Source organism: Pelmatolapia mariae, linkage group LG3_W (genome assembly GCF_036321145.2).
Source record: "Pelmatolapia mariae isolate MD_Pm_ZW linkage group LG3_W, Pm_UMD_F_2, whole genome shotgun sequence".
Classification (NCBI taxonomy): Eukaryota; Metazoa; Chordata; class Actinopteri; order Cichliformes; family Cichlidae; genus Pelmatolapia; species Pelmatolapia mariae.
Genome location: NC_086229.1, coordinates 24,637,768 through 24,652,147, shown reverse-complemented (window position 1 = coordinate 24,652,147; position 14,380 = coordinate 24,637,768). Strand labels below are relative to the sequence as shown.

Sequence of the window (14,380 nt, the reverse complement as noted above, 5' to 3'; positions counted from 1 at the left end):
GCACGCCAACGCTGATGCCCTGTCCAGGCGCCCCTGTTCTGCTGATGAGTGCCGGTACTGCAGGCGCCTGGAGGAGCTGGACCGGGGTCCGACATCGGCAGCAGCAGAACCCGAGGGTGAGGATGAAGGGCAGGAACCTTTCACCGAGGCGGAGCTGCAGCAGCACCAGGTGAGCGATCCAGCGCTGGGGATGGTGAGGGACTGGATGGAGGCAGGGACTCGGCCAGACTGGTCCGCCGTGTCTTCCCAGGGGCCCGAGACGAAGTCGCTGTACTCCCAGTGGAACAACCTGGAGCTTCATGGCGGTGTAATCTACCGGCGGTGGCGAGCGCCAGACGGGGGAGGCGACATACTCCAGCTCCTGGTTCCCCGGGCCTTGCGGCCTGAGGTCCTCCGCTGGGTTCATGGGGCTGCAGGTACTGGCCATTTTGGGAATGGCAAGAAGGTGCGGCAGCTGAGACGGCGGTTCTACTGGCCGGGGTGTCGTCAGGACGTGGAGATCCACGTCCACTGCTGCGATGACTGCACGGCGCAGAAAGGTCCCAGCCAGCGCTCCCATGCCCCGTTGCAGCAATACCTAGTTGGGGCGCCAATGGAGCGGATCGGAGTGGACATCCTGGGTCCGTTCCCTGTTACTGATGCCGGCAACCGGTATGTCCTGGTCGCGATGGATTATTTCTCAAAGTGGCCAGAGGCGTACGCGGTGCCGGATCAGAGTGCGGTGACGACGGCGCGGACTCTGGTGGATGAGATGTTCACGCGGTTTGGTGTACCGGAGGAGCTCCATAGCGACCAAGGGAGGAATTTCGAGAGCCAGGTGCTGGGAGAAGTGTGTCGGAGGCTGGGGGTGAGAAAGACGAGGACCACCCCCCTCCATCCTCAGAGCGATGGTCTGGTTGAGCGGTTCAACCGCACGCTGGCCACCCAGCTGTCCATCCTGACCAGCCAACATCAGAGGGACTGGGACCAACACCTGCCCCTTGTTTTGTGGGCGTATCGAACAGCAGTGCAGGAGTCAAGTCAGTGTACTCCTGCAGCGTTAATGTTCGGAAGGGAGCTCCGAACCCCGGTGGACTTGGTGTTCGGGGCGCCCCCTGAGCGGGAGATTGCTGGTGGACCAGAGATGGACTACTTCCGGCGGCTCAGGGAGCGGTTGCACACGGTGCATCAGCTGGCAAGACGGACATTGGAGGATGCTGGGGCCCGCCAGAAACGGGCGTACGACACACGTGCGCACGGTCCTATGCTGGGGGCCGGAGATCGGGTCTGGGTGTTTTGCCCCCAGAGGAAGCGGGGGCTGACCCCCAAGCTCATGAGCCAGTGGCAAGGCCCGGGCGAGATCCTGGAACAGCTATCGGAGGTGGTCTTCCGAGTCCGGATGCCGGGGCGGGGAAGGCGAGTGGTGCTACACAAGGACCGGCTGGCGCCATACCATCCGCTTGCCCCCAACCCACAGACTGGTGTGCAGCCTGGGGACTCCTTGCCCCCTACGGCCGTCCCAAATGGGGGTGCCATGGATTCCCAGTCAAGGCCGAAGCGTACTCGACGCCGGCCCGGATATTTGCTGGACTACAGAGTGGACAGTTAAGGTTGTGGGGACACTAAACCTCTTGGGGGGGGGGGCTGTGTAATGACCTGGCTGGGGTTGTTAGCCAGGTGCATTCTGGGTATTGTGTTGTCTGTGTTTTCTATCGTTCTGCTAGTTCCTATGTGTTTGATTCGCATGTTGTGTTAGTGTTATGTTGATGTAAGCCACAGTGAAGTTGATGTGTGTTCTGTGGAGCGGGTTGAATTGGCATGGTTGGCTGACACCGCGACTCTATGTGGTGGGAGCGTGATAGGGGTTCGGTGTCAGCAGTGTTACAGTGGTAGAAAGAAATGTTAAATAAATGACTGGTGTGAACCACTACTGCCTCCTGCTGGATCATTTGGGGATTACAAGCCTGCTGCTGAGGCGCTCGGGGTCGTGCGGTGTATGGGGCACGAGCGCTCTCCATTCATTGTGAAGTTCAGCATTAGCTGCTAGCGCCCTGCTAGCCGTTTTAGCTAGTGAGCAGTTTAGCCAGTTTAGCTCTACTAACCCACGGTCATTACAATATAAACCTTACAGCTGGTTATAAAAGCCGAATTTTTTTGTTTCTCAAATGAGAAAGAGCTATCAAGAAACACTCCTAAATCTTTAGGTTCTGAACTTTTCCAGTCGACCAAGGTCAACATTATTCGATAATGCTAACTCTTTTCCCTTGCATTATAACGATGTGAGGAGTTAATGCTAAATAGGCTGCCATTAGCGGCTAATTCTAATTAGGGGTGAATAATTATTACCAGCTAATGCTAATATCGTTTTCCCTTCCCTTTTAATAATGTAAGCAGCTAGTGCTATGTAGGCTGATGTTAGCAGCTAATGCTAATTTGATGTGAATTAGCATTGTGCGCTAATGCTAACACTGATTTCCCTTCATAACAATGTGAACAGCTAATGCTAACACTCTTTTCCCCAGCATTACAACAATATGAGCTGCTAATGCTAAGTAGGCCACCATTAGCACCTACAACTAATTCAAGGCAAATACGCATTAGAACCTACTGCTCATATTGTTTTCCTTTGCTTTATAACAATGTGAGCAGCTACTGCTAAGTAGACTGCTATTATTAGCTAATGCTAATTTAATGTGAGGATTTAACACTAGAAGTCCCAGGCTTTTCTAACCCTCTGTCAGCCAAGTGGAAGCTAACTTGGCTAGTTTGTTAGCATCAATTCATATGTAAATTGGGTCGTTACCTGAGAATTGTGGAGGGGAGTGGGGGAGTGTGAATGATTCCTGAGCCAACTGCCTCTTTGTTTGTGTGTGGGGAGGGGGAACTGCTAAAAGCTGTGAACTTCATTTTGTGTTCGTCTTGATGCATTCTCAATCATCCAGGAAAATAAATCTCCAAAAGATTTATTGATAAAAACAGTACAAAAAAAACAAAACAAAACAAAATTTCTACAAAAACAACCATTTGTACACATATTTACAACTAGCAATAAAAAGTGAGTGAGTACATTTCAATCACTCACAATCCTGGCACTGCCATGGTATCTGTAGTCTGCATGTACCACATGTGTATCTGTAGCAGTGAACACATCACACAGTGGCATGATTGTTCTTGCATTTGTGTTTGACCTGACACGTGGCTCTTTTTCCAGGGCTAGGTGTGGAGGGTTGTGTCTGAAGCAACTGTTCTTTTCTTGCCTTCTTCCCAGCCATATGAGAGTTAGCCAACTCTTTTGCAAGCTCCACCAGGAAGTCCACCCGTCTTTCCTGCGTCCCGGTGCATGCTTGATACAGCACATGTGCATTCAGTGCTGCCATGTCAATCATGTTATAGAACACGGCAACTGGCCAGCGCCGTGTTCCTCTGCGGACCGTGTACTCCCGCACCATCTGGTCCATCACATCCACGCCACACTTTGTGGTGTTGTAAAGGGTGACAGTGTTTGGCTTCCTTTTGGTGGTGTTATCAGTCTGAACCACGCTGTGCATGCTGCTAAGAATATAGACTGTCTTCTTCCGTTTGGCCGCATACGCCGTCAGCGTGGCAGCAGAGGTTGAAAACACCTAAGAAATAAGATAAATTGTTATTTCCATAGCACTTTTACACACAATGAAACACATAAACATAGAACCACAAAAGACCTGCAGCCTACCTGAGTGGTGAATTCATTGCGATCTGTGTATCTAGCGGATTGAGGAATTTCCCGGCGAATCTTGTTGACTGTGCCGAGGATGGTGGTTTTCCGTCTAAGAAGTTTGTGCGCAAGTGAAAGCGATGTGAAGAAATTGTCCGTGGTAACATTTCTGCCCTTGTCTAGGAATGGTTCCATCAACCTCATCACTACATTTTCAGACAGTCTCTCCCCACTGGGACGATTGGGGTCCTTGCCAAGATATGGGAGGACATTGCAAATGTACGTGGATTTTAGGTCGCAGGCCACCCAAAACTTGATCCCAAACTTGTCAGGTTTACTTGCAATATACTGCAGGAAACAGCACCGAGTCTTTGATGGGAAGAGCTGTTCATCAACGGTGATATGTAGACCAGGGTTGTAGCACGTGATGCAGTTGGTGACAAATGATCCCCACACACTGGAAATTGCAGCGAACTTATCAATCTTTGCTCGATCACTGCGGGCGGACCTGTCATCAAAGCGTAGGTGTAGCATGATGTCTTGGAAGCGGTTACGCGGCATAGTTGTAATGATCTGTGGGTTTCCCAGGTTTGCTGACCAGCAGTCACGTAGTGATGGAACCCTAGCAACCCCCCGCAAGATGACAATTGAAATAAATGCCATTAGTTCAGGGAGGTCCATGAACCAATGAACATCCTCCGTTTGCTGTGCATGTTGAATAGTCCATTCTTGAATGCTATGAAGCATGTCAAGAGTGATGAAACACAGGAAGCTCTAAAGGCGGGTCAAGATACTTTTCCTGGCCTTAGCTGTTGGCTCTCCATCTGCAGCGTACGCTTCTATTGGGGTGAAAGGGAGACAGGTCCCCACCTGTTCTTCACGCCACACTGTGCCATCTTTCGCTGTCTCAGTCCCCAAACAAGCTCTCTTTTTAGGTTGAGAAGCAGTCTCCTCATCTGCAGTGTGAACAAATTCAAATTGTGAGCAATGGGAAGGTCAAACGAACTTGCATATATACTAATTATAATTCCAGTATCTCCTCCTCTGTATCGGAATAATGTCTGAAATATCTTACTTACTACATCCACTTACTTGTTTGAAATGAAATAGGAAATAATATGAAATGAAACCTAACCTGAAGAGCTAGTAACCCTAACTCTAGTTGTATCTTTTTATTTAGGAAGATGTTTCATTTCATAGCATTTCCTATTTCATTTCAAACAAGTAAGTGGATGTAGTAAGTAAGATATTTCAGACATTATTCCGATACAGAGGAGGAGATACTGGAATTATAATTAGTATATATGCATGCATTTGCAATTTCGTTTGACCTTCCCATTGCTCACAATTTGAATTTGTTCACACTGCAGATGAGGAGACTGCTTCTCAACCTAAAAAGAGAGCTTGTTTGGGGACTGAGACAGCGAAAGATGGCACAGTGTGGCGTGAAGAACAGGTGGGGACCTGTCTCCCTTTCACCCCAATAGAAGCGTACGCTGCAGATGGAGAGCCAACAGCTAAGGCCAGGAAAAGTATCTTGAGCCGCCTTTAGAGCTTCCTGTGTTTCATCACTCTTGACATGCTTCATAGCATTCAAGACCAGATGGTGCGGGAGTACACGGTCCGCAGAGGAACACGGCGCTGGCCAGTTGCCGTGTTCTATAACATGATTGACATGGCAGCACTGAATGCACATGTGCTGTATCAAGCATGCACCGGGACGCAGGAAAGACGGGTGGACTTCCTGGTGGAGCTTGCAAAAGAGTTGGCTAACTCTCATATGGCTGGGAAGAAGGCAAGAAAAGAACAGTTGCTTCAGACACAACCCTCCACACCTAGCCCTGGAAAAAGAGCCACGTGTCAGGTCAAACACAAATGCAAGAACAATCATGCCACTGTGTGATGTGTTCACTGCTACAGATACACATGTGGTACATGCAGACTACAGATACCATGGCAGTGCCAGGATTGTGAGTGATTGAAATGTACTCACTCACTTTTTATTGCTAGTTGTAAATATGTGTACAAATGGTTGTTTTTTTTGTTTTGTTTTTTTTTTGTACTGTTTTTATCAATAAATCTCAGCAACAAAGGAAATACACCCATGTGTGTTGATTTCTCCCTAGGAAGGCAAACTGAAACACAAGTTTCCTTGTGGCTCAGGAAACTAACCATTCCAAGTGGTTCAGCATGGCCCCACCTTATTTACATAACAAAAGCAGCTGTTCACAGGTGATTAAGGATATTAGCTAAAAGCCTACCAGCCATTTGGCTCGACGGTGGGTTTTATAGGTAGAAAAGCCAAATGGCTCTTCTCTGGGACTTCTAGTGTTAATGTTAAATAGGCTGCCATTAGTGACTATTATTCTAATTATGGGTGGATAATTATTAGCAGCAAATGCTAATATTGTTTTCCCTTTCCTTATAACAAAGTGAGCAGCTAATGCTATGTAGGCTGATGCTAGCAGCTAATGCTAATTTGATATGAATTAGCATTATATTATCTCGTCTTGATGCATTCTCAATCATCCAGGAAAGTAAATCTCCAAAAGTTGAATCTGATTCAACTTTATAACAATGTGACAAGCTAATGCTAGGTACGTTGTCGTTATTAGCTAATGCTAATTTGAGTTGAATTAGTATTATCCGCTAATGCTAAAAAATGTTTTTGCTAACTCTTTTCCCTTGTATTATAACAATATGAGCAGCTAATGCTAAAAAGGCTGCCGTTATTAGCTAATGCTAAATTGATGTTTGTTAGCATTATCCGTTACAGCTAACAATGATTTTCTTACTTTTTATTATATTTTAACAATATCAGCAGCTAATGCTAACACTGCTTTTATTTCAGTTAAGCCTATTTAGCATTAATTAACCTTATTTAACATTAAGAAGTTTATGCTAAATAAGCTACCATTAGTGGCTAATGCTAGTTTTAGGTGAATAAGCATTGGCAACTAATGCTAATACTATATTCTCTTGATTTATAACAATGTACGCAGCTAATACTAAATATTGCTAATTTGATGTGAATTAGCATTATCAAATAATGCTAACTATTTTCTCTTGCATTATAATGATGTAGGCTGCCATTACTAGCTAATGCTAATTTGATGTGAGTTAACATTATCAGATAATGCTAACACTTTCCCCTTCCCTTTTAATAATGTGAACAGCTACTGCTAGGTAGGCTGATGCTAGCAGCTAGTGCTAACTTGACATGAATTAGCATTAAATTAGTGAGTGTTTAATGTTTAGTAGACTGCCATTAGTGGCCAATGCTAATTTTAGGTGAATAGGAATTGGCAGGTAATGCTAATACCATATTTTCTTGCTTTATAACAATGTGACCAGCTAATGCTAAGCAGGTTGCCGTTATTAGCTAATGCTAATTTGAGGTGAATTAGCATTATCCGCTTATGCTAACAATGTTTTTTCTTCCTTTTAACAATATGAGTAACAAACATGAACACTTTTTTCATTCAACTTTAACTTTTCCCCTTCGATATGAAGAGTTAATGCTAAATAGGATGCCATTAGTGGCTAATTCTAATTTTAGATGAAAAAGCATTAGCAGCTAATGGTCATACTGTTTGCATTGTAAGAATGACAGCAAGTAATGATATGCAGTCTACAGTTATTAACTAATGCTAATTTGATGTGAATTAGCATTATCAAATAATGGTAACTCTTTTCCCCTGCATTATAACGATGTCAGGTGTTAATGCTAAGTAGGCTGCCATTAGGGGCTAACTCCAATTAGGAGTGAATAATTATTAGCAGCTAATGCTAATACAATTTGTTAAATGCTACTTTGACGTGAATTAGCATTATGCGCGAATGCCAATACTCCTTTCCCTTACTTTTTAACAATGCGAGCGGCTAATTCTAAGTCCGCTGTTGTAAATAGCTAATGCTAACTTAATGTGGGTTAGCATTATCCAATAATGCTAATACTGTTTTCTCTTACTTATAATTATTAAAAATGATAGTAGCTAATACTAATATTCTTTTCCGTTGGGTAACAACGATGTGAGGAGATAATTCTAAGTAGGCCACTTTAGTTTGTGAAGGATTTGTGTGACCATGATAGAAACTCTGATAAGCTAATGCTGCTAAGCTAATGCTGTTTATGGGCCCTGTTAGAATCAATATTTCATTCTCATTCTGTTGTTTGAGAACAATAATAGAAAAATGTGAACTTGAGAACAAATTTATTGTGAATTCAGCTGTGAATGTAGGGTTTGTCATTATTTAAGCTTCCATTTCCAAATGTTAGCTACTCCTGTCTGCCTCTTTGTCACACACATAGACTGAAATGATTCACAGCCTTGTTTCATCCTTCTGTCACTGTGGACATACAGCATGGGAAAGATACACATGGCTGACACTTTATTAGGAACACAGTGGGATATATCTCAGGTATACCTGTGACCTAAACGTTCCTGCAAACAGACTCCTTGGAGACCCACTACATGAATATCCATGTACTCTTCCTCCTCTATCAGATATTCTCTCCATACCTGAGAGTGTCCAGTCTCCAGCCTGGATCCTTCAGTCCAGCCGACAGCAGCTTCATTCCTGAGTCTCCTGGATGATTGTAGCTCAGGTCCAGCTCTCTCAGATTGGAGGGGTTGGAACCCAGAGCTGAGGCCAGAGAAGTACAACCTTCCTCTGTGATCAGACAGCCTGACAGACTGCAGACACACAAAACAGCAATCCATCAGTCACCAATAGGGATGGGTATCGTTTAGGTTTTATCCGATACCGGTGCCAAACCAGTACGGTGCTTAAAGAATGGAGAACACACACTTGTCCAAAAACCTCTCATGTTCAGCTGTTTTTTGTAAAAAGATAACAATGTTAGCCTTTTCTGCAGCTATAGGGTATCTATGGTATTACTTTTGGCTTAAACAATGGAAAAAACACAAACTTTGTCCAAAAACCTCTCATGTTTAACTGTTTTCCACTTTTTCTTTGGTCATTTTAGCCTTTTAGGCCAGGGTGAAGGGAGTATCTGCCATCAAACAAGAAGACAGCTGCATGTAACTACGATGGTGTTTGCTAGTTCACCTTACATGCATTAATAATAACGTGGTTAGCGTACTCAACGTAAATTACACACGAACAGCATTAAGCTACTCACGCAGCTGCTGCTGCCATCATCATCCTCATCATTTCTGCTACACTGGCAGGGCTAGGGGCCAGGACTCTCCACTTCGGGTTTTTGGGAGATGTTGCTAAGTCCGGGTCCGATAACAGGCACCACACCCGCAGTTCAAGTGCACAGTGTGAGGTCTCGCAGCAAGCTATGAAATACTGCGCATTTCTCGGATTTAAAAAAAAAAAAAAAACGCTATGAGTCTCCACGTGTTTCATCAGATTCGAGGTGTTACCTCCTTTGACAGTATCACAGTATCAGCTTAAAGAACTTGTTGCAGGCTGCTGAGTTTGCATCTTTTTGCTGTGAAGTACAGCCAGACTTTTGGCCGCTTTGCCTTGGGCATTTTTAATCTGTAGCTCTGTTCTAAAAGAACGGACGTACCTGGGCCCGCCTACTATCCTCGGAAAAGTAAAATGATTGCCTAGAATCTAAAGTGTATCACATCTCAGCAAAAAAAGCACTGAAATAAAGCACCGAAATGTGCGCTGCTTTTCGGTCTGGTTACTACCTTTTATGTCAGAACCGGTGCCATCCCTAGTCACCAACCATTTTCTGTTTGTCACAATAACATCTATCCATTAAATAGATGAATAAAAGTTATCCATTCAATGCAACTTTATTTATAAGTGACAATTCAAACAGTCATCTCAAGCTCTTTAACAGTGTGAGGTAAAAGCCTCCAATTTTAGAGAGAAAACCCCAACCATCACGCAATCCACTGTGCGCAGCACTTGGTGATGGTGGGAAGAAGAACTCCCTTTGACACAAAGATCCTCCCAGTGAAAACAGGCTCCAGGAGGAGCATCTACCATGACTGGTTGCAGGGTGAGGGGAAAGAGAAGAGATGAGCTCAGAGAGACAAGAACTAAACACAAACTAAGGAGAGAGAAGACAAAAGTTAAGGACATGCAGTAGTGACATATAAAAGCATCAGGAGTGAAAAGAGGAGAGTGGAGAAGAAAGCAGAGCATCATGGAAGTCCACCAAAGCCAGGCTTTCTTTGTGTTCACTGCTTTGACAAAACCTCAAACTGAACCTTAAGCTCCTTATTCCACACGCTGGGATCATTTGGGATCATCAGTGGTGTTCTGGCTGTCACACTGGAGTGACCAGAGTGCTAAAGAGTGAATCAGACACACCAGTGTCATCCCTGATATCTCCACTGAATCTGTTCATCTGGACGTAGCGTTTTCAAAAACGCCACATCCAGATGAACAGATTCAACTTTTGGAGATTTACTTTCCTGGATGATTGAGAATGCATCAAGACACCCAGGGGAATAATAAAGTTTTATTTTATCTAATCTAATCTAATAATTTTAATCTCAGCCAAACTGATTTACTCACGAACAAATAAAACACTGAATAAAGCCAAACAATATCATTTTTAGGTTATCTAAGTGACTTATATATTACGTTTAACCTGAGTAGCGAAAGTCCGCTGTGATCTGAAAATGATGTGCCGGGAGCTATGCCGTTCTCGGCGACTTCAGTGACCCTCGAGCTCTCGGCTAGCTATCGAGCTGGTGGGTAACAGACGTGTCCGAAAACGTCGAAGCACTTTTGCAAATATGCGATACCTTGATAAACCGAGCAGATATTTGATGTTTACACAGTTACTTTCTTCCTAAAGCTCCCTAAAAACAGGTACTATGTGTTAACCCTAACTTCATTTTTTTTTTTTTTTTTTTTAACTCACATTCCCTGTGATATTTCCGTTCTTGGTATAACATTTTATTTCATTTTGCTGCTCTTAATGTAATGATACATTCTAATTTATACTTTATCAGACTTAACCAAAATATATAAGCTTTCTCCTCTTTACTTCTGTTTTAAAGCTAAAAACTTTGTCACTTAAACAAGCATTTGTTATTCTGTAACTGCATTCATATAATAAGTCTACTCTGGGGCTGCATGTGTTATCTCAATCCTTTACAGGTCACACAGTTTAGTTGCAATCAAACTCCTATTCAGTTCCTCCTTTCTGTCACTTGTTAGTGAGCCAATCCAGATTCAGATAAAAGCTAAAGGAATTCCAGCCCCTTGGCCTCACCTATGTTTAAATCATGTGTGTTTGTAAGCGTGAATGCTATTTATCCTTCTGTTGCTCCAAGTCCCCCGCAATATATCGACTGAGACTTCGCGCTCGTCGAAGCTTATGACCTTAAATGGACCGAACATCAACTCTGTTAATGAGCACGATCGCAATGTGTAAGAAAAAATCATTTCTACATATATAATCTCCAATATTATTCATTTGAGTCAGTGACACTTTTAACACTCTCTTAATACGCTCTGTCCTCTACCCTAGCAATAAATCTATGTAATATCTGTATGTGTAAGCCTGGATTATAACCACTTATCCTAAAAATAAAAATAAATCAAACATTTTCTACTCCTAAAATCTTCACTAGTTTTCCCCAAATTATCTACGCATATCTTTTATTCCCACAGTTTCCCTTTAAATTTGGTTTACAACTTCTTATGGACACCCTCTATCTTCTGAACAGAATTTAGTTCATTTTACTCCTTTAACTTAGACATGAAAATAACAATTCCTGCCTCAGTTTTACCATATCTAAATTATCACAAAAAACCCCATAATTATAAAATCATCCTAAAACCCATTTCAAATTAAATCCCCCTTTTTATTTGGACTTTTATTTGTGTCCAAAAAAAACTCAAAATGTGTCACCTGGGCTTAAGAAATTAAAAGGGAAAAAAGGTTAGGCTTATCATCTCTCCAAACACTTCAGCCATCCTCCTCCCAGGTATTTTGCTCCGGCCCTAAAAACCTGTGTTCAAGGAGTAAAATCAATTTAATCATCATGACACATCTCCTCGAACTCCTTGCTCCTTCGAAATCTGGATCCTTGGAAATTCCTGGAAACAAAACCTATACTTTACATTTCATAACCAACTCCCCCCTTTATGATACAATCAGTGTTATAAGAAAGAAACCTTAAAACAGCACAATTATCAAACAAATAGATTATAAAAAATAGCAGCAGAAATAGCAGCAAAATATGAAACGTTTTTCTTCCATTAATGGTAACATGAGTTATATTAAAAGATGTTTCCCCTATAGCATCAAGCATTCACCCAACAATATAATGTAATACCAAAATCTAACCCCAGTCAGTAAAACAGAAATTCCCTCAAAGCAACTCAAAAATCAGCATCCCCAGAATTAAGTCTTCCACTCGTCCTGCTTGTCAACATTTTATTCATTCCCACCTTGGTCCAGTCCTTCACATTCATTCACACGCATTCACACATGATGTTTGCTGATATGGGGCCTTCCACGCAAATAATGAGATACTCCACATCAGCAAAATGAGCTCAATCATTTCTTTTATTTCTCAGTAAACTGTTGCTTCGATGTTTTTCTCATAAGGGTCTTCTGAATTGCTCTTTGTCTGGTCCCTCACCCAGGACCAATTTGCCATAGGAGACCCTACCAGGGAGCAAAAGCCCCAAGACATTGCCCCTGGAATCCCTGGGACACACAAACCCCTCCACCACAATAAGGTAGCGATTCACGGAGAATAATTCAAAAAATTATTTAATGTAAATGCAATAGGCAGAGTGTTACAGGCATCGCCCTAAAGAATGTCACCTCATGGGCAGTGTAGTCTGTGCTGCAGGGAGAATGGACTGCCATAACCGTTATGTGTCTGTGAACGAGGGAGGGAGGGAGAAAAAGAAGAGTTGAAAAGTACGAGTCATCACTGAGTAGAAACGGGAGCTGGAAGCATGTAAATATAATAATAACCACTGCAGCCAAAAAGAGGGCCTGACGAGCCCAGTTGTAAGTAAGCTATTAAGACTCGACTGTACACTGTGTTCTGTTTTCCTTCTAAACAATAAGTTCCGTTGGAGCAGCCTTTCAACGCCTCTCTCTGTCTCTCACTAGCAAAGATGACCCAACAACAAGTAAAGCTAGTTTTCGACTACGAGCCTGACACGAACCCACCGTATTAGCCAGAGGTCCCTTTACTACGTGCAGAGTAGTTTTCTATACGAGATTGCTTCAAAAAGTGCAGCCTTACCTAATGTCCACCCTACTGTTATCGATTTTATATTAAGATTTAAACATCTAGTTAGTATTGGTATGGAGAATAGTCTTCAGTAATAGTAATAAATCACACAGCAATAGTCAGTTCATGTAGTTGTAAAAAGCATGATAATATATTAAGTAATCCAAAGTATTCAGTATTCATTGGGGCATGTATTCTCCAATCTCCAATCAAACCTTCCCAACACTGTGAAGATGGGAATCCAGAAGACGTGGGTGGATGGCAGCATCACAATGAAGGATCAGTGTGAGAATCATCCACAAAGAAAACCAGTCGCAGCTTGTGGCTGCAGTTAGCTGGTTTGCTCCTTAGCTTGGAGTTAACTCAGTAGAACATAGAATGCTAAACTGTCTAAACAAGGGCTGTCAAACATATGGCCCATCAGCCAAATTCGGCCCCTAGATAATTTCATATGTCAGTTATCAAAGAAATTTCACGCTTGCTGATATTCCATCCCAGCAGGGCTGGGATTTTATTCTAATGGACACATCATGTGGAAAAATCACATTAAAAGACAGACTGGGATCATGTCACTGTTTAAAGAAAGGGATGGGGGCAAATGTTCAGAAGAAAGCAAGTGTAGTGGTACAGGCCAGGTACACATAGACACAGGTTTAAATGCAAGCTCAGTGCAGAATTTATGAATTAGAAGCTGGATAAAGTGATACCCATTTTCCATTGTGAAGGACAAAAGGTTTCAAACTTGTCCAGGCCTTAAGCCTCATGTCCGTTCTTTTCTTAGTGGTAGTAAACGCATAAAATTAAGACTAATGAAAACACTGAATTAAAATTGCTTCCTTTAAAAATACCAAGCTTACATTCCAGTTCTGAATACTACATATATAAACTATAACAAAGTGCCTTTGAATGGCAGGGATGTAGAAATGTCTGTATGTAGCGCAGAGCCACGGCACCCCCTCTAAATGAGTATCACATGCGTGAAACTGCATTTGAAGAAATTTATAATTAATATTTCTAATTATGATCTTCAGCACCCAACACCGTGACTATGTACATATTGTCGGGTGTGAGAATATTTGTGTTGTGTGCTGTGGATTCAACTCTGCAAACTCATCACTATTTTCATCATCAAGTTTCTACTTAGACAGCAACAAAACAGAAAGCAGTTCCCAGGAACTACTTCTTGTTTTAGAATCTTGCAACATAAGAGTATGTTGCAAATCACAACACCTCCACATCTCCTCTTATTAAAGGATTACCTTGTTATTAATTTGCTAATTCTGCCAGTTGATTAAAAAATGTTTGATCTCACCTGAGAGTTTCCAGTTTACAGTGTGGATTCTTCAGTCCTTCAGACAGAAACTTCACGCCTGAATCCTGCAGGTCATTGTTACTCAGGTCAAGCTCTCTCAGATTAGAGGACTGAGAGCTGAGAACTGAGGACAGAGCTTCACAACCTCTCTCTGAAAGGTTACAGAGACTCAGTCTGAAAAATAACAGAAAA

At 42.8% G+C, this 14,380-nt stretch overlaps 1 protein-coding gene across 1 annotated transcript in view; it reads right to left on the bottom strand.

Moving 5' to 3' along the window:
- Nucleotides 1-14,380, bottom strand: part of LOC134624293 (NACHT, LRR and PYD domains-containing protein 12-like) — a 521,298-nt gene that overhangs the window by 69,929 nt on the left and 436,989 nt on the right. The window contains exon 9 of the mRNA XM_063469262.1: nucleotides 14,189-14,362. Within this exon, the coding sequence (XP_063325332.1) occupies nucleotides 14,189-14,362 (174 nt within the window). The remainder of the gene's footprint in view (nucleotides 1-14,188; nucleotides 14,363-14,380) is intronic.